The sequence below is a fragment of the Cornus florida genome, unplaced genomic scaffold (genome assembly GCF_030987335.1).
Source record: "Cornus florida cultivar Cherokee Brave unplaced genomic scaffold, ASM3098733v1 CherokeeBrave_3.0.0_Hap2_Chr06, whole genome shotgun sequence".
Classification (NCBI taxonomy): domain Eukaryota; kingdom Viridiplantae; phylum Streptophyta; class Magnoliopsida; order Cornales; family Cornaceae; genus Cornus; species Cornus florida.
This window is the reverse complement of record NW_026775576.1, coordinates 99,223,267-99,244,500: the sequence shown is the minus strand read 5'-3', so window position 1 is coordinate 99,244,500 and position 21,234 is coordinate 99,223,267. Positions and strand designations below refer to the sequence as shown.

The following is a 21,234-nucleotide window of genomic DNA, read 5'->3' as shown; positions in this document are numbered from 1 at the left end:
TTCGACAATGACTCTCTTTTCTTCTTTATGGATGGATTGCAGTTGTGGGCTAAGACGAAGTTGAGGCGACGCAATGTGCAAGACCTTACCACAGCTATTGCAGATGCGGAGTCCTTTATTGATTTCAGCTCCAAGAAGGAACCCTCGTTCAAGCCAAAAGACAAAGACAAGGACAAGGGGAGGTATGCCGGCAAAGGTGGGGGAGACAAGGGCGCTGCACCCCACAAGGATTGGTCCCGTAAGCCAAGTGGTGGCCATGGAGGCAAAGAGGGAAGGGAGAATAAGGAAGGAGCACCCAAGCCTAAGGGTTCTTGCTTCATATGTGATGGACCACATTGGGTACGAGATTGCCCAAAGCGGAAGACCCTCAATGCCATGACGAGCCGCTACGAAGAGCAACAACAGGAGGAGGTGCAGATGGGTTCACTGCAAATCCTTAATGCCATCAAGGCTAAAACTGAAGTCCCTAAGGCGGTGACTAAAGGGCTAATGTTCGTGGAGGCGAGCATCAATGGGACACCCACACATGCTTTGGTGGACACGGGTGCATCCCACAACTTTGTGAGCCTTGACGAGGCCAAGAGGTTGGGCCTCAAGTATAGCAAAGAAGGGGGCTCCATGAAGGCAGTTAACTCGGCGGCAAAGGTTATACATGGCATGGCACACGGCATCCAAGCATGCATTGGCGAGTGGGGTGGCCACATAGATCTATCAGTGGTACCCATGGACGACTTCAAGCTAGTCCTTGGGTTGGAGTTCTTAGACAAGGTGAGAGCCTTCCCCATTCTTTTTGCTAACACTATGTGTATTGTGGAAGGCAACACAGCATGCATGGTGCCGGTGGAGCGAGGCGCCAAGTTGGAAGCCCAAGCTTTATCAACTATGCAGTTCAAGAAGGGTTTCAAGAAGGGAGAGACTAGCTAGTCCCTTCCCCGCAAGAAGAGGTGCCTAAGGAAATACGAGCCGTGCTAGACGAGTACACGGACGTGATGCCTAAGGAGCTGCCCAAGAAGCTTCCACCTTGGAGGGAGGTGGATCATAAGATTGAGCTGGAACCGAGTTCTAAACCCCCTGCTTTGGTGCCCTACCGGATGGCACCCCCAGAGTTGGAGGAGTTGCGGAGGCAACTTAAGGAACTGTTAGATGCGGGCTATATTCGACCATCAAAGGCTCCATATGGCGCACCGGTGTTGTTCCAGAGGAAGAAGGATGGGTCCTTACGCATGTGCATCGACTACCGGGCGCTCAACAAGGTGACTATAAAAAACAAGTACCCCATTCCTCTCATTGCCGATCTCTTTGATCAGCTTGGTGGAGCACGCTACTTCACTAAGCTTGACTTGCGCTCGGGGATGAGCCTAAGACTACGTGTGTGACGAGGTATGGCTCTTATAAGTTTCTTGTTATGCCGTTTGGCCTCACCAATGCACCTGCTACTTTCTGTACCTTGATGAACAAGCTCTTCCATTCCTACTTGGATCGCTTTGTGGTGGTGTACTTGGATGATATTGTTGTGTATAGCACCACTCTAGAAGAGCACGTGCAGCACTTGAGGGCGGTCTTCCAAGTCCTACGGGAGAACGACTTATTTGTGAAGACGGAGAAATGCTCATTTGCCCAAGAGGAGGTGTTGTTCCTAGGGCATAAGATACGGGATGGCAAGCTGATGATGGATGAGGCAAAGGTGAGGGCCATTCAACAGTGGGAGCCACCCACTAAGGTGACAGAGCTACGCTCATTTCTTGGGCTTGTCAACTATTACCGTCGCTTTATCAAGGGTTACTCAGCGAGAGCAGCCCCATTGACAGACCTTCTCAAGAAGGCGCGTGCTTGGAGTTGGACAGAGTCATGCCAGGGGGCATTTGATGACTTGAAGAGAGCAGTTACAGAGGAGCCGGTACTTAGCTTGCCCAACCACTCCAAGCCATATGAGGTGCACACGGATGCATCAGACTTTGCTATTGGGGGCGTGTTGATGCAGGAAGAACACCCCATAGTTTATGAGAGCCGCAAGCTCAATGACACCGAGCGGCGCTATACAGTGCAGGAGAAAGAGATGACGGCGGTCATCCATTGCCTACGTACTTGGAGGCACTACTTGCTCGGGGCACAATTTGTGATCAAGACGGATAATGTTGCCACCAGCTACTTCCAGACATAGAAGAAACTCAGCCCCAAGCAAGCTCGATGGCAGGACTTCCTAGCGGAGTTCACTTATCATTTTGAATACAAGCCAGGCAAGGCCAACATTGTGGCAGATGCGCTTAGTCGTAAGGCCGAGCTCGCAGCTATCAGTCGGCCCCAGCACTCTCTTGTGGAGCGGATCAAAGAGGGGTTGCAGCATGACCCTTTAGCCAAAAGCTTTATTCAGCTTGCTAAGGAAGGGAAGACTCGGCGTTTTTGGCTAAGGGATGATTTACTTCTCACTACAGGGGACTGACTATTTGTGCCCAGGTGGGGCAACTTGCGAAAGGAGTTGATACGGGAGTGCCATGACACCAAATGGGTTGGTCACCCAGGTATGCGGCGCACACTAGCATTCCTAGAAGATTCTTACTATTGGCCTCGGATGCGTGATGATGTGGAGACATATGTGAGGACTCGTTTTGTGTGCCAATAAGACAAGATTGAGCAACAGCATCCTGCAGGCCTATTGGAGCCATTGCCTATTCCAGAGAGACCATGGGATAGTGTCTCTATGGATTTTATTACTTGCTTGCCCAAGTCAGAAGGTTGTGGGAGCATTATAGTGGTGGTAGATCGGTTCAGCAAGTATGCCACCTTTATACCCGCACCAGCAGACTGCACAGCAGAGAGTGCAGCAGAGTTGTTTGTTGACCATGTGGTTAAGCTTTGGGGAGTTCCGCAAAATATTGTCAGTGATAGAGACCCGAGTTTCACGAGTAGATTTTGGACGGGATTCTTCAAGAAGATGGGGACGAATCTCAACTTCTCTACGAGTTTCCACCCCCAATCAGATGGGCAGACGGAGCACATCAACGCTCTCCTGGAGCTTTATTTGAGGCACTATGTGAGTGCTAATCAGCGAGATTGGGCCAAACTCCTTGGGGTGGCACAGTTTTCTTACAACTTGCAGCGGAGTGAGGCTACCAATCACAGTCCATTTGAGGTTGTTAACGGACGGCAGCCTATAACACCTAACGCCATTGCTTCGACTTGCGATGGTAAGAGTCCGGCGGCCTACAAATTTACCAAGAGGTGGCATGAGCAGTTCGACTTGGCTAGGGCGTACCTTGACAAGGCGGCAAAGAAGATGAAGAAGTGGGCCGACACCAAGCGAAGGCGGGTGGAATACATAGTGGGAGACCAGGTGATGGTTAAGCTACTACCCCAACAGTTTAAGTCCTTTCGGAACGTGCATAAGGGGCTAGTAAGGAGGTACGAGGGCTCGTTCCCCATCGTCAAGCGGGTGGGCAAGGTCTCCTACATGGTGGAGCTTTCACCCAAGTTGAAGATACATCCAGTCTTCCATGTCAGCATGCTCAAGCCTTATCATGAAGACACGGAAGACCTCACTCGGGGCATATCGCATAGGGCACCCACGGCCGTTGTCACATCCTTTGACAAGGAAGTTGATTGCATCCTTGCAGATCGTGTGATGAGCAGGAGAGGCGTGCCCAAATATACAGAGTATTTAGTGAAGTAGAAGAACCTACCAGATAGCGAGGCGAGCTGGGAGCATGAGGATACACTATGGCAGTTCGCGGAGCATATCCAGCGGTTCAAGCAAGAAGACGCGACGAGGGCGTCGCGAGCTTAGGTGGGGGAGAATGTCACACCCCGCTACCAAGAGGCTATGCCACGCAGGCGCCACGCAGACGCCCAGTAGACGATGACATGGAGTCTGCATGGACTGGAGCTTTCTAGACTTCTCTACACAAGTATGGAACTTTCCGGAATTCTCTAGATTAGTGTAGAGTTGTCTAGCCTTTTCTAGACTTGTCTGGAGTTGTATAGAATTCTCTAGAATTCTCTAGACTTGTCTTGTACATAGTAGATAATTCTAGAGTTGTGTAGATATTTCTGGAGGATTCTAGACACTAAATCTAGGCCACACATTTGTACACATCTAGAATGTTCTTGTAAGGCCAAAGGCCTATAAATAGGAGGTGAGAGTTCATTTGCTCCTCACCACGCAACCAAGTTGTAATCTCTCCTCTCAAGCAATACAAGTTCTATACATTCCCAAACTCTCTTGCTCACTTGCCTAACCTCTTCCTACAAACCCAAGTAAGCAAAACACTTGTCAAGCCTTAGTCTTCACTAAGCTAGCACACTCGGGTAGGCTGACTTAGCGCTTCAAGGGGGCTTGAAAGTGTCTAAGGCCGCACGGGAGCTTGAAAAGGTTCAAGTCCGTGACATCATGCCCAAGATCTGGAATGCTGAATGTGACTAATCATGGACCATGCCTGAAACCACGACGCTGTAAAGCTAATTTATTATTATTTGATATATAATTTAAGATGCATAAAGTTATAATGGTATCATATTTTTTATTTTTAAGGAAAAGAGATTGGTTTAATTTTTTTAGATGAAAGAATTAAGCATCTTAATTTAAAAATAAAAAAGAAAAAGAAAAGAAGTAATAACAAAATATAATTTATTTGAAATATATATATTGGATTAAAAAATCATTTTAGACGTCTACATTTTTAAAAAGTTGGGACATTTACAAAGTAAATAAAAAAAAAAGTGAACAATATAAAGTTTTTTTTTTTATTTTTATGCATAAATTGTTCATGAGGGTAGATTGGTCCAATTTATTAAATTGTAAAGTTAAAAAAGTCTCCTAAATAGTTAAAAGGTAATTTGGTTAATTTCTCATATAAAGGGGTGTCTTTATCCATTTTTGAACCTTCAGGGGTGTCTTTGTCCAAAAAATAAGTAAATTTCTTCTGAATGTCCTATTACCAAACTTCTGAGGGTGTGATTGTACTTTACCCTTATTATTATTATCTAGAAATTGATTTATACTAAGAATTAACAACTAAGATACCTCGTAGCTTCAATTAAAATTTCTTATATTGTGTTCATACCATATACAATATGGCATAAAAATTGTGGTGCATGAGCTGCTAACGAGAGAGAGAGAGTTGTTGTATACTAATTGCTTCTCAGATTCTTATTCTCAAACCGGTGACATAGTAAACCTGGTCCATGGAGCTTGCCATTTTGCTGTAATTAAGGACCAATAGATCATCAAAAGTCAAAAAATGCAGCTTAATACTACAAACCCAAACCCATTACATAGGTAAACTCCCCCCTCTAGTCTACTCTTCTGGGCAAGACTAAATCGTAGCCTCTACGATCATTTCAACCATTGAATCCTATAGTTATTTAAAAATATAGAGAGAAATGCCCATTTATTATCACATATATTGTCAACTTTGCCATTTGTACATATATGTCACGATCCGATTCCTAACGACGCCATGAGCATAGAAGATATGCATGCTGGTTGGCTAAGAACATTCATTGACTGGGAATGGTTCCAGGGAAGGGGCGTGCAGGACCACAGGATGGTACCTCTTCAGAGTTCAGGCAGGTCGACTCGGTTCAGTTCGAGGTGCTTGTCGCTGGTCGTGGACTTGACTATGAAGAAGGGAGTTGGCCATCCCTGCACAAACTGGTCGGGAGCTGGAGCCGTTCCCCTGACGAGGCCATGGCAGGCCGAAACCAGTCAGCATGTATCCTTGGGAGGGCAGGTCGTGGTGGCTGACCATGGCGCTTGCGCGAGCTGAAGCAACGCCTTGGTGCCGCACGGGCCGTGCCGCTGCGCCAAATCTCTAGGCCCGTGACAAATGGTATCAGAGCAGGACTTGGGGAAAAGCACAAAGGTGTGCCCCCTTGTCGATCCGGGGGTCTTGAGAATGAAGACGGTGCACTGAAAAAGCGTCGGTGGGTAATCAATGCTGTTGGAGGAGAGCCTCCATCTCCCCATAAAGACGCGTCCGTTAAGCCGGAGGGCAGCGCGCATCGGATGGCCGGAGGGCCGCGCGCACCAAAGTTCTTGCAAGTTCAAGAGGCGTGCAAACCGTTGTGAAGGGCGGGTATCAAGTCAGCCGGAGGGCGCTTGTTTGCTCGGGGTGTCGCGGAGGCGGCATAACGTGGGGTTGCGTCCCGAAGAAGTGGGCGTCCCTTTAGCCCGAAACCCTATCATTGGGCGAGTGCAGCCAGGGGTTGTACAAGGAAGCGATGGTGGGCAGGCGAGCATACCACTTGGAGGAGAGAGACTTTGGAATGTTGGACGCAGCGGAGTCAGCGCCGCACTGCGACGAGGGCGTCGCAGGATTTGGGTGGGGGAGAATGTCACGATCCGATTCCTAACGACGCCATGAGCATAGAAGATATGCATGCTGGTTGGCTAAGAACATTCATTGACTGGGAATGGTTCCAGGGAAGGGGCGTGCAGGACCACAGGATGGTACCTCTTCAGAGTTCAGGCAGGTCGACTCGGTTCAGTTCGAGGTGCTTGTCGCTGGTCGTGGACTTGACTATGAAGAAGGGAGTTGGCCATCCCTGCACAAACTGGTCGGGAGCTGGAGCCGTTCCCCTGACGAGGCCATGGCAGGCCAAAACCAGTCAGCATGTATCCTTGGGAGGGCAGGTCGTGGTGGCTGACCAGGGCGCTTGCGCGAGCTGAAGCAACGCCTTGGTGCCGCACGGGCCGTGCCGCTGCGCCAAATCTCTAGGCCCGTGACAAATGGTATCAGAGCAGGACTTGGGGAAAAGCACAAAGGTGTGCCCCCTTGTCGATCCGGGGGTCTTGAGAATGAAGACGGTGCACTGAAAAAGCGTCGGTGGGTAATCAATGCTGTTGGAGGAGAGCCTCCATCTCCCCATAAAGACGCGTCCGTTAAGCCGGAGGGCCGCGCGCACCAAAGTTCTTGCAAGTTCAAGAGGCGTGCAAACCGTTGTGAAGGGCGGGTATCAAGTCAGCCGGAGGGCGCTTGTTTGCTCGGGGTGTCGCGGAGGCGGCATAACGTGGGGTTGCGTCCCGAAGAAGTGGGCGTCCCTTTAGCCCAAAACCCTATCATTGGGCGAGTGCAGCCAGGGGTTGTACAAGGAAGCGATGGTGGGCAGGCGAGCATACCACTTGGAGGAGAGAGACTTTGGAATGTTGGACGCAGCGGAGTCAGCGCCGCACTGCGACGAGGGCGTCGCAGGATTTGGGTGGGGGAGAATGTCACGATCCGATTCCTAACGACGCCATGAGCATAGAAGATATGCATGCTGGTTGGCTAAGAACATTCATTGACTGGGAATGGTTCCAGGGAAGGGGCGTGCAGGACCACAGGATGGTACCTCTTCAGAGTTCAGGCAGGTCGACTCGGTTCAGTTCGAGGTGCTTGTCGCTGGTCGTGGACTTGACTATGAAGAAGGGAGTTGGCCATCCCTGCACAAACTGGTCGGGAGCTGGAGCCGTTCCCCTGACGAGGCCATGGCAGGCCGAAACCAGTCAGCATGTATCCTTGGGAGGGCAGGTCGTGGTGGCTGACCAGGGCGCTTGCGCGAGCTGAAGCAACGCCTTGGTGCCGCACGGGCCGTGCCGCTGCGCCAAATCTCTAGGCCCGTGACATATAGGACACTAGGGTACGTATCTTTTTTATTTAAGGTTCATAAATGGAGATATGGGAATTGTGAGAGACGTCACTGTCCATATGAACTGGCTAAGTTTGAAGGTGTGTTGAATTAGGTATTATCTACCATCATTGGGGTTACATGTTAGTGTCAAGAGCATGGGGCAATTTGACGTATGAAAAGCTCCATCCCATGGTTGTTTAAAAAGATAGATACATCACCTACTCATTATACATGATACCTACATCAAGATTTGAACACTCAATATTTTTATTTGAAGAGACGAGTTTATATCATTGATGAGTTTATTCGACTGTTTTTGTTTGGACAATTATCCTTGGTAGTTATAAAATTGAGAAGTCATATAACATAGTTAACACAATCTAACTTTGTTTATTGGATAAAATTCCTCGTTCATTAAAAAAAAAAAACCTGGAGTATGGTTTTGTAGTTAAGTACTTTATTTTTTTTTTATCACTTGTAATTAAATACTTGAGAAATACATTGAGACTTCATGAGAATGAGAGAGAAAAAAATAAAAAAATAATACTCCAGTCAATGAAGAGGTGGACTTGGAAGGTACTTGGGCATTGACGTTGGTGTGTGTGCCGTGTGCGTGTGTGTATATATATATATATATATATAGGTAAAGTACAAAAAAAATCCCGATCTATCAGCTGATTGCACAAAACCCCCTTATATATATATAGGTAAATTACCAATTTATCCTTAACAGAAGGAGATCATTTTATTGTTTCTTTACCTTCAGTTGCTGAATCCTAATACCCAATGAAAATCAGACAGCACATCAAACCTTATCACAATATCACCATCTTTCTTCTGTTATCCTGTTTTAGGGCCTAACACCATCAAGACTTGTGCCAGAAATCACTCTAACTCACCCATTGCAAGTTCTAAATCACTCATTGCAAGATGACAACTCTTGGAGGGTATGGCGTTGATATGGTCCGAGATTAGGAACAGAGACTTTATGGTGCAAAGGGCTTTTTACTAATTTAGCTGGAGGTCTCTGCCGACGGTGAAAGAATTGGCGGTGGAGTGTTTGAGATTAGAGCGCAACCTACAACTCTGGCACCGACAAGCAATTGAAGAAACTGAGAGGAAATTGTAAGGTTGCACTATCAAAATATCAAAATGGGTTCCAATTTAAACAGGTTATATATCGGGGTTGATCGAATTTGGTGCGTGGTAGGTCTCTCCATTGACGATGATGTTGGGGTTGATTGACAACGTCTCTTTCCATTGACGGATGCTACAATCGTGAGATAAACCAAAGATTGCAGAAGAGGACTTGGGTCTTGAGTATGGGGGTTGATTGGATTTGGTGCGTGTCTTTCTCCATTAACGGTGATATAGAGGAAGAACAAGAAGATGAAAAATACGATGAGGTTGATGAATGAGAGAGTCAAAGTCCAGTAGTTAAATAATTGATTTTCTCACAAATTCGAACGTCTTATATACGTTCATATATATGTGTGTAAATCGATTGCAGATCACAACAACTGAGAACGAATCGATTACAGAGAATGGAGTTGATTTTTTTTTTTTTTTTTTCTTGAAAAGATACCCTTATTGCGGCAGAAGCGACGGAGTGTGTTGCCGGAGAATGGACACATGGCGAGGTGAGATTGGCTGAGGAGGAGGAGGAGGATGTGGTGGTGTTCGGCGAGAGGCAGTGCATCGTCTCTGTCCATTGATTTGGGGTTAAAAAAATAATTTATTAATTTTATTGTACTAAGGGTATCTTTGTCATTTTTAATTTTTGCTACGTCACAGACCAATTTTAGGTGGACAAACTAACTGAACATTGATGGTTGGGGGATTTTTACAAAAATTGCCATAGTTCAGGGGGGTTTACTTAAAAAATAAAAATTCAGGGGGATTTCTTGGGAGAGAGAATACAGATCAGGGGTTTTTTTTGCACTTTACCCTATATATATATATATATATATATATATATATATATATATATATATATATAAGTGTAGTGTCTTCTTCCTCTATAATTAATTACTCTACACTATAATAATGTATTATTGGTGAGATTTGGTTCTTGGACTCAAGTTTCTTGTACAAGGTCTCTATAATTATTACTCTACACTATAATAATGTATTATTGGTGAGATTTGGTTCTTGGACTCAAGTTTCTTGTACAAGGTCTCTATAATTAATTACTCTACACTATAATAATGTATTATTGGTGAGATTTGGTTCTTGGACTCAAGTTTCTTGTACAAGGTCTCTATAATTAATTACTCTACACTATAATAATGTATTATTGGTGAGATTTGGTTCTTGGACTCAAGTTTCTTGTACAAGGTCTCTAATTATTATTGATTTGTTGAATTATCACTCAAAACATATCTGAACAATTCAAATGCGTTAGAAAAAAAACTCTCTCTCACACGCACTACACATATACGAGTAATATATAGAGAGAGAGAGAGTTGTGCATCGAAGGGTCAACAATTGTTGCAGTTGACAAGGTTGGCTCGAACCGTGGGAATCAAGTCAAGTAGTACCCATGCGACTGTGTCTGTGGGCATAAAATCTACGGAAACTTCCAAACTATAGTGGGACAGGACAATGATAATTATTTTCTGGTAGCCGCTTTCACATTGGAATGAGAAAACGCCCTTTTCTTTACCAGAAGTTGTTACCAGCCTCAACCTAGCTCTAGCTCTGATTTTATGCTGAAAGAGCTTTTAACCCGAACATCGATTAATATTCAAAGCATGTTATAGATGTACATTATGCTTAATGGTACCATACCCAAAAACGTTATGGGAATTTCCTCCCTAACGATTACCTTGAACCTTGGTCAAAATCAATTGATTGGTCCCCTGCCTTCACAAGTAGGTGAATTGAAAAACCTTGGTTACTTGGATGTTTCTGAGAACCGATTGTCAGGTGAAATTCCCAACAGCATTGGTACTTGTGTGACCTTGGAACGCCTTCGTATGGAGGGTAACTCCCTTGAAGGTTCCATTCCTCTAGCTTTTAGTTCTCTGAGAGGTCTTCAAGATTTAGACCTTTCGCGCAACAACTTGTCTGGTGCAATTCCAGAATACTTGGAGCGCATTCCCATCAAGAATTTGAATTTGTCTTTCAACCGTTTTGATGGTGAACTACCAACAAGAGGGGTTTTCAAAAATGCAACTGCAATTTCCGTAGCTGGAAATAGTAAGCTTTGTGGGGGTATACCAGAATTGAAGTTGCCGGCTTGCCTGAATAGTGTCTCTAAGAAAGGAGGCATTTCTCGGGGTCTCAAGCTAATGATCCCACTACTTTCTGGGCTTCTGGTTCTTGTTTTGATCATGTCACTTCTAATAATTTATTGGTTAAGGAAAACAAAGAGAGAGAAGGAGCCTTCTCTATCAGGTTCATAAAGGAAAGACCTGCTTTTGAAGGTAACCTATGAAAGTCTTCTCAAAGCTACAGGGGGGTTTTCTTCATCAAATTTAATTGGTACTGGTAGCTTTGGCTCTGTGTATAAAGGAGTCATTGATCCAGATGAAACAGTTGTTGCAGTGAAGGTACTATACCTGCAGCAGAGAGGAGCTTTGAAGAGCTTCATGGCTGAGTGTGAAGCCTTAAGAAACATCCGGCATAGAAATCTTCTGAAAATCTTAACTGCATGCTCTAGTATTGATTTTCAAGGCAACGAATTCAAAGCATTAGTCTATGAGTTCATGCCAAATGGGAGTTTGGAGAGTTGGCTACCTCCAAATCCAAGAGCAGAGGTCTTGAATGATGATCTGAGGATATTAGGCCTTCTCCAAAGGGTAAATATTGCCATTGATGTGGCTTCTGCACTAGATTATCTTCACCACCATAGCCACAAGCCTATTGCTCATTGTGATTTGAAGCCTAGCAACATTCTTCTCGACAATGAAATGACTGCTCATGTAGGTGATTTCGGGTTAGCAAGGTTCATTCTAGAAGCCATGGATAGATCTCATCCAAATCAAAGCAGCTCGGTTGGTTTAAAGGGAACTATTGGTTATGCTGCACCAGGTGACCCTATTTCCTCTCTTTCTTGCCACATTCTTGCTGTTTTGAACCTTTATAAAGTACATGTTTCTAAATATCAGTCTATTAAATGAATATAGTACTTACATATGCATCAAAAACAAATTACTACTCTACATATTGTATACTTGTAGAGAGCTGTGTAATTTGTTCTAACAATTTCAAGTTACAATTGAGTTCTGTAGAGTATGGCATGGGAAGCAAAGTGTCAACATATGGTGATATTTACAGCTATGGTATCCTTCTGTTAGAGATGTTTACAGGAAAGAGGCCCACTGATGGAATGTTCAACGAAGGATTGAATATCCATACTTTTGTGAAGATGGCACTGCCTGAACGAATAGCGGAGATTTCAGATCCAATAATTCTACCTGGTGGAGGAGGAGGAGAAGAAGAAGATGATGCTGAGGAAATTTGCGCGGACAGTGATAGCTTGGGACAAATGAAAGTAGATCAAGTGAAGGAATGTTTGGTTTCTGTCCTCAAGATTGGAGTTGCTTGTTCAGTGGAATTGCCTAGAGAGCGAATGGATATTAAAGATGTCGCCAAAGAACTGCAATTGATCAGAGCCATTGTTCTTGCTCTGGGATGATATTCAACTCAATCAGCCTGTAAAGCTCTATTTTAATAAGCCAGAAGGTTTTTTATCTGCCAAATTAACTAGGAAACATATGAATATATTCTCTCAGTGGGAATGTTATGGAGTCTGGCCCTCAATAGGCCTTTAGCTGATTCACAATATAGTGAGAGGTTTGGGAGTGAGGGTTTGAGAGCAGTCACTCAGTGCAAAATAATATCAATGGTTAAAAATTCCTTTTTAATACTTTTTGATTTGATCAATATAGATAATGTATAATTGTACTATAATTAATTGTACCCAATCATTTTGATTTACAACTAAAGTTTGTGCTTTTGTTCTGGAGAAATCTGATTATAACTCTTTCTTATTGGAGAACTAGATTTGAAAATTATTCTAGTCATTTATCTACAGTGATTTGAAGTTTATGGTTCAACTGCAAAGAAAAAGGAAATCCTCAAGTAATTTCAGGTTTTGCATGTTACTTCCACATTTTCCAAATATCTTTGTAAACACTTACAGGCAACCAAACGCCTGAAAATGCTGACATAAAAAAATAATAATACTAATAACATAAAACAAATGTAAAGCAAATATGTAAAACAAGTAGTTTGTACCATGCTGATTTTTGTATACTTCATCGATCTATTGAACCAAACACATCTTCAAGTGCGCATGGATCTTCTCAAGCTGTTGTAGTGAGATTGACTACTCGAGTGCAGGGAATTTGAAGAGTAAAGTTTAGCTAAAGTAGTTGTTCATGCTAGACAATAACAATATTTTTTGTTTTGGCCACTCAGAATGCTAGATCTAACTTTTTCAGTAGATACACCAAATCAATATTCTTGTCATTCCTTGCCTATAACCTCAAATTAAACAGGTGTAATGATGAAAGAAGCATAAAATGAAAAAATCACTGCCCTATTTAAGTCTTCTTTCATTCTTTTTCTTAGACCTGAGAAATGCGTCTCTGATTGCATTCATTCTGTTGAAAACCACATCCATTGTCATCCTATCCTTTGGTAATGAATTAAAACAAGAAAATCCAGGTGAAGGATTGTTTAAGACCTGTATGAGTGTGTGTATATAAACTTTCTCAGTAGATACAACAAATCAATATTCATATCATTCCTTACATAATATCACAAGTTGTACAAGTGCAATGATGAAAGAAGAAAAATTTGAAGAAAATCACAGCCTCATCTAAGTCTTTTTCCATTTTGTTTCTTAAACCTAAGAAATGAGTCTCTAATTACATTCATTCTGTTGACCACCACATTCATTGGCATTCTATCCCTTGGTAATGAATTAGAACAAGAAACTCCAATTTTCATCACGGAAACCAAGCATTCCTCCATTCTGCTCCTAGCGCTGTCCTGGGGTTCATTGTTGTTCATTGCTGCTGCTTCTTCTATTTCATTGGCTTCTTCAGTCTCATCTAAGTTGTTTTCTTCCTCAAAGAACAGTGAAGGGTCTACTGTGTCCAGGACACGTTCAGGCAAAGCCATTGCAACGAACTTGTGAATGTTTAAGCCATCTTTGAACATGTCATTGGTTGGTCTTTTGCCCATAAACATCTCCAACAAGAGTATTCCATAGCTATAAACATCTCCAAGGGTGGACACTTGATCACCCATACCATACTCTGAGATTCAATAATCCACTGTCACGAGGATATCTAAACATATAAATTTTCCAAAATATAATTGGAAAGGCACAGGTATTATTGATCACAAGATACACTTGCTTATATGATAAGGTAATTTGTTTAAGCCTCCAGTGGCGTTTGAATTTAAGAGGGTTAATGTAATGATCCTCATTTTTACCATTTTTATTTTAGTTTTGTCTCGTTTTGCGTGTCGGACACCGTGGAGTGTGTCGGGTGAGTTGTGAAGGTTGGTTGGGACATTTCCTTGAGTTCAGAATTCTTGAAAATGCATTGGTTACCATTTCGGCATTTTTCCATGGGTGAGTTGTGAAGGTTGATTGAGACATTTCCTTGAGTTCAAGATTTTTGAAAATATATTGGTTATTATTTCGGCATTTTTTCATTTGTTGGGCCAGGAGGTCCCAGGTGGGACCTGCTACCGGTGTTGTTGTGCACGGGATTATGTTTCGGGGCCATTGCATTTCCTACATTATTATTTGATGCATTCTTATGTGGCTATGTGGTTATTTTAGTGTTGTGGTGTGTTTGGTGCATATATATATATAATGTTAAAGATATTATTTTGGCCGCGGGACCGACTATTAGTGTTAGTCATTACAAAATGACTACCTGGTCATTAACAGACCATTACTCTTCCTCTTCTGCTACGAAATTTCTTTCTCCACAGTTTTCTTTTTCTTTTTCTTTTACAATCTTCAAGGCTTAGATCCACACATTTCCACTTTGATTTCGACTTTGCCACTTAAGGCAAAGTCGACGAGCGCGTCGAGGCCTACGTTTTGATCGGAGCAAAGTTCAGTTTGGCCACCCTTTGGATTTCGAAATTTTGGGCTGTTTTGAGGGTTTTCTTCATTTCTTGAGGTAGGGTTGTTCTAATACCCATTTCTTTGAGCTTTGTGAGTTAATCTCCTTTAATTGATGTACAAGCATGTTTATATTGTGTTAAATTTTTGAGATGTGATCTATATATTGTATACATGATTTTTACATGGTGTAGAAAATGTATGATTATGTATTAGCTGCCTTTTTGAGATGATGCATGCTTGAATGATTTTATTTTATGCCTTATATATTTAAGTTATTGGATTTGCGAATTGAAAATATGTAAAATGCCATGATTTAGAAATATGAGAATGTGATATTGTGTGGGAATTCATGTTTTAAACAGGCTCGAATAATGTTAATGATATGCTATATTGTCATGGCATTGAAGGACTTGCATAAATCATGCATTACCATTGGGAAAGAAAAAGGGAAAATGTGTTTTGAAATGCAATAAAAATTATTTTGGGGAAATGTTTTGAAATGGTTTGAAAAAACCTGGACGCCTAGGAGGTGCCTAGTGGTCTGTGGCGTTAATGTGATCTAGAGGGAACTAGGGAAAGACCCTAGCGTGGTTGAGCTACCTAGGCCCAGAACGACGCCATGGAAGTGCCATGTGATCGGGGATAGCTAACCAATCCTTCTCTCGTGGCGCCATAGAGGTGCTGTGGGTCGGGTTGCATTAACGTTTGGAATAGTGAAATTGAAATGTTTCGGAAATGGGGAGCGACATTGGCATGTCATTGCATTACATTGGCAAGCATTGTATACATATGGTTGGATGACCTGTATGGTTGTATTGTTGTTGCTGTTGCTATGTTTTCCCCAAAGGTATGATCCCGATCCCGTTTACTTTTACTCTATGCTTTGTGTGGATTCACGGGGTTATTAAGAGATGAGTGTGAGTCTTAGACACCTCCTACTGAGCGGCTGACTCATCCCATCATATTATTACATTTTTCAGGTCACGGGAAAGAAGTGGCGGACGACGCTCTTCCACAAGTTCAAATGGGTTAGTGGACTATTTTGACATCTTTTGTATTTGTGATCTCATTTTTCTTGTATAAACCTTAGGATGACACGTATATTATGTATCGACTTTGGAATTGACCATAGTGCCCTTAGATGACCTCGGGTTCGGGTCGTTACAGTTAGTTTGCAAAAAAAACTTACTTTAAACTTGCAAATAAAAATCACTGAAAATGGAATTAACCAATCTGGATGGAAAGCATACCTGGAGGAATATAACCGATAGAACCCTTTAGCCCAGCTGATATGGCTTGATTTTTGTTGGGATTTTTTGATGAGTGAAAAAGGAACTTTGCTAATCCGAAGTCAGCGACATGGGCTGTCATGTCATCATTGAGGAGAACATTGCTTGGTTTTAGATCACAGTGAACAATTGGTGTTTCACAATAGTGATGGAGATGATCCAATGCAGAAGCAACATCAATGGCTATGTTCAGTCTCAGGATAATGTTCATACTCTTAATTTTAAATTGCCCATCAATTGGATGCAGCCACTGGTCAAGGCTTCCATTAGACATGAACTCAAATACAAGACCTTTGAAGTCATTACCTTGATGATCAACACTAGAACATGCAGTTATGATCTTGAGGAGATTTCTGTGCCGTATACTTCTCAAGGCCTTGAATTCATCCATGAAGCTCCGGGATGCTCCTTCTTGTTGAAGGTTTAACACTTTCACTGCTACAATTGCACCGTTATCACTGATAGCTCCTTTATAAACAGAGCCAAAGCTACCTGAGCCGATCAAATTGTCCAAGGAGAACCCATTAGTTGAGTTAAAAAGTTCTTGGTAAGAAGCCCCCATTTGCCAATCCTCAGTGGAGGATTCAGTTGAAGGTCGCTTTCTTGAGTTTCTCATCACATAACAAGCAGCAAACGAACAAAATAGTATTATTACGAATATTGTTGCAATAATTATCACGGGGATGATCACTTTTGGAGCTAGAAATTTTCTTGAATGAGATTTGTCTTGAGAGCAAGCAGGTAAATGCAAGTCTGGGACACCACCACATAGCTTGTCATTTCCAAGGATAGAAATTGCAGTAGCATTTGCAAAAATTCCTTCCATTGACACTGCCCCCTCCAAATTATTGAAGGAAAGATTGAGTTTCTTTAGAGATGAAAACTTTCCAAGGAATTCTGGGATCTGACCAGACAAGTTATTACGCGAAAAATCAATCTCTTCTAAGCCTCTTAATGCTTTCAAAGATTCAGGAAGTGTTCCTTGAAATGAATTCCCCTCAATAAGCAGGTACTCCAAACTAAGGCAACTGCTGAGGGTGCTTGGAATTTCACCAGACAATCTGTTATCTGACACATCAAGTTCCATGAGATTTATCAAGTTACCCACTTCAAATGGTAATGAACCAGTCAAAGAATTATGACCCATTGACAAAGAAATAGAAAGAGAAGAGAGACCAATGACCTCTTTGGGTATGGTGCCACTAAGATTATTACTAGTAAGGTTCAGTACAAGCAAATTCTTGCAATTTCCGAGGCTTGGGAGTATACTGCCCTCTAGTCTATTCTCCTCCATAAAGAGCCTGGTTAATGATGTCAAATTGCCAAGGGAAGATGGAATAGGTCCCGAAAATTTGTTAACATTCAAATACAGTCCCTCTAATTTTTGAAGCTTCCCCATAGCACTAGGGATTCGACCAGTGAAGTGGTTCCCTTCTAGCCCAAGAAGGGTCAAATTGATGAGGTTTCCAATTCCCAAAGGAACAGTTCCATAAATCAAGTTTTCACCCAGAGTAAGTATTTTGAGGCTGGTTGAAAGGTTGGCTATGGAGTTGGGCAGTTCTCCTCCAAAAAGATTTCTAGCCAAACCGAGTACTTCCAGACTAGTGCAGTTAGCCAAGAAAGTAAAAAAAATCAAGTCACCAACTTCTCTATTTCCAAGTTTATTATCATCAAAATTAATTCTATATAAATTTTGCAAGCTTTCCAAATTTGTTGGCACAGTCCCAGTGAGACTATTTTGAGCAAAGTCAATCACTTGAAGCCTAGAAGCATTTGGCAATGAAACAGGAATAACTCCTGTGAAATTGTTAACACCTCCAGCAAATACTTCGAGATTAGGAAGGGTAATACCAACATCTGGTGGGAGTTGCCCATTTAACTGGTTCAGAGTAACAGAGAAGTAGAAAATGGAGGAAATATTGTAAATTGACAAAGGAATATTACCAGACAGTTGATTTCCATAAAGTTGAAAAAATCCCAAGCGCGACAGGCGGCCAAGCTCAGGGGGTATGCGACCATACAGATTGTTCCTGGCGAGTGAGAGAGCCAATAGTGATGAAAAGTTTCCTATCCAAGCTGGGATAGTTCCTGTCAGGTTATTTACAGCCAGATGTACAATTAACAATTTTGACAGTGAACTAAGCTGATCGGGGATTGACCCATCAAGCTCATTGAAATTCACATCGAGGACTCTTAAGTCAGTACAATGAGTAAGATTTCTTGGGATCTTTCCGCTGAAGGAATTTGAGCTCAAATTGAGATGCTGCAGGAGTAGTAAACGGCCTAAATCTTGAGGAAGTTCGCCATGGAAGCTGTTGTTTTGTAGGTTGATCCCAGTAAGGAATGTGAGGTTGCCGATAGAAGGTGGTATTGAGCCAATTAAACTTAGTGATTCTAAGTTCAGAATCATGACCCTGCCACTGGTGGAGCTGCAAGTAACACCAAACCAATTGCAGAAATGGAGAGAATCATTCCATGAGCTCATTATTTGAAGTGGGTCATGACTTATCTGATTCTTGAAATCAAGTAAAGCCAATTGATCCTTCTGATTTCCAGAAGTGGATGCTACTGCAGATTCCAGACCTGAGATCATGCACAAAAGAAGAATCCCAAAACACAGAAAAGAATGCTCCATCCCTTTTGCGATATGGTGCTGATGGGAGGACTATATACAATATGAAAATTAATATAATTTTGCTCTGAGAAGAAAATATTTATAACGTTGATTAAGATGACAAATTGACAATATGGTTCTTTAGAAACAATAAAAGAGATTGGCCCACCAACTTTGAAATTGTATAGCACGTTAGTTGGAGAGGTTGTCAAGCTACTATAATCTATTGAAGCATATCAAAATATGGGGGAAAGGATCAAGTTGACTTTGTTACCCTGGGATCCACCACAGGTTGCAATCACGTAATCTTGCATTTGTCCAAGTTATCAGACTATCTATTTCAACAGCTTTTATTAGGTTTGGTAGGCTTGTGGATAAGCCAACTTCAACCTGGTTTGATTGTGATTCAACCCTATGGAACTCATCTCTCTACTAAAGCATCTGAGATGAAGTTTAAGTTTTAGATATAGTTGTGTTCAGACGAGTTCTCAGTGTGGTCATTTACCGAGAAGAAGTCCTTCATATGTTCAATTCAAGTTTTTTCTTTTACACTAGGCTACAATACAAATCCCCTACTATTCAACTAGTATAAGTTGAAATGGTGAATACCAGAAAGAAATAACAAGTTAACACAAATCCTGAAACAAAACGAATCAATTATGTTTTTACAGAAGAATAACATAAAAAAAATAAAAAAATAAAAAATAAAAAATAAAAAATTAAAATTATGGATCAAAGAGCTTCCTGTTTATTTTACTTTCGGTTCACACAATTTTCCCACATAAAAATATAAAATGCACTACTAACCTCTGATTTCAATGTTGATGATGGTTGCAGGAAAATAATAGACGATGACATAAATAATTTTTTAAGAGGGCCAAAGCCAAATCTGGAACAAAGTCATTGAAAAATGATTAGCTGGCAATGAGAACGTATTTCATTGAGAAACAAACTTACCATTAAACCCCAAGTGTTGATCTTCTATATCTAAGTTCATTTTATTTGAGCTTGGTGCTCCATTCCAATAACTCGACAGAGCTCGCCCCGAGATCCCTCGAACTGATTCCTACTTGATTCTTCGACGGCCATGGCTTATGCCGTGCTTGGTCTTCTTCTCTACGCTGGTTTGGATTTATTCGATGGTTAAGAATTAGGTTTTTATTGGGATGGAAACAGAAAATGAAGAAGAAGATTAGGAAGATCTGGTAAAGGAGGCTACTTGTCGGACATTGTGGCAGTGATGGGTTTGGAAACTTTGGATAGAACGGGGGTTCCATTTACTGAAATTTTCAAGCAAACACAAATCAAATGTGTTGTTACGGAAGCGCAGGCGACGAAAGAGACAGATTTTATGAAAATAATACTTTATTTAATACGGAGTATACAAAAATTAAAAATTCTATTAAAAAAAGTTAATAAAATATTATAATTTCTAATTATTGAATAAAATTTAATCCTTTTAAAATGTAGATTAATTATTTTGAAAAATAAAAATATAATAATGAAAAAATAATTTACTAATAGAAAATAATTTAATCCTGATGTTTCGGTGAACGCAATTTTGCACAATCAAATGACATAAACACCCTTGAATTATTAATTGAATTTTATCTATATATATAATTAGTATAATGACTTTTTCAACTGTGGAGCTCACCTGTGATATAAGGGTCATTACAGACCCATTTAGTTTCCAATTTGCTTTCTCTCTCGGACAGCTTTTGTCTTTTTCTCTCTGCTTTTGTCTTTTTCTTTTCTTTTTTCTTTTTCAACTTCAATCCTTGATTTCTCTCTCAATTCTTGGCGGATTTAGGTGCCGTTTGAGGCAAAACGACGAGCATGACGAGCTCCACGTGCTAGTACCAGAAATTTCAGCTTTTGGTCCACTTTGGGAGCTCGAATTTAAGAACTCATTTCTAGGGATTTTGCTCATTTTGAGGTAGGGACACCTTAATCCACTACCTTCTTGTTTCATTGTGAGTTATAATCATTTGTTGTGCCAAGCATGCTTAATTAGAAGTTAATTGTATCAATGATTATTTTAAATGTTGTCTAGAGAAATTCATGTGTATGAATGTGAGTTGTTTTATGTGTAAAGCATGCTTAAATGTATTTTGTTGTATCTTAATGTGTTAATAATTATTTAGGAGATGTTGAACATGTTGAATGTTTAATTTTATGATGTAGAATTTTAAATGCCATGATATTGAATGTATAGAACATATATACATGCACATACCATTGGGTTTGCATGAAATAGGAGAAATTGTTCTTGAAATAAATATGGGGAATTTCAGGGAAGTGTTTTTGATGAAATAGTTTTATGCAAAACCCGGTCGCTGCGGGATTACCAACGGGCCGGAGGTTAATATAGCCTAGAGGGACTAGGGAGTCGCCCTAGCGTGGTTGAGCTAGCTGGGCCCCATAATGACGCCACGGGGTTACCAAGGGTCAGGGACACTAACCAATCCTCCTCTCGTGTCGTGGTGGGGCTACCAAAGGGCGGGCTGTATTAACAGTTTGGAAACGATGTTTTGGATTATGAAAATGGGGAGCGACACTAGCATGCATTGCATCTCATACCATTGCATTGGATATACTTGAGATTGAATCGTTATGCTGTA

The 21,234-nt window shown here is 41.7% G+C and overlaps 1 protein-coding gene and 1 pseudogene across 1 annotated transcript; one reads left to right on the top strand and one right to left on the bottom strand.

The window, feature by feature from the left end:
- Positions 1 to 10,385: 10,385 nt before the first annotated feature.
- On the top strand, positions 10,386 to 12,364 carry LOC132313280 (probable LRR receptor-like serine/threonine-protein kinase At3g47570; annotated as a pseudogene).
- A 952-nt stretch (positions 12,365 to 13,316) lies between these two features.
- Positions 13,317 to 19,934, bottom strand: LOC132313279 (putative receptor-like protein kinase At3g47110). The gene is made up of 2 exons (XM_059811979.1): positions 15,958 to 19,934; positions 13,317 to 13,877 (listed from the first exon to the last, which is right to left on the bottom strand). The coding sequence occupies exons 1-2, from the start codon at positions 18,629 to 18,631 to the stop codon at positions 13,432 to 13,434; spliced, it is 3,120 nt and encodes a 1,039-aa protein (XP_059667962.1). The 5' UTR covers positions 18,632 to 19,934; the 3' UTR covers positions 13,317 to 13,431.
- Positions 19,935 to 21,234: the final 1,300 nt, after the last annotated feature.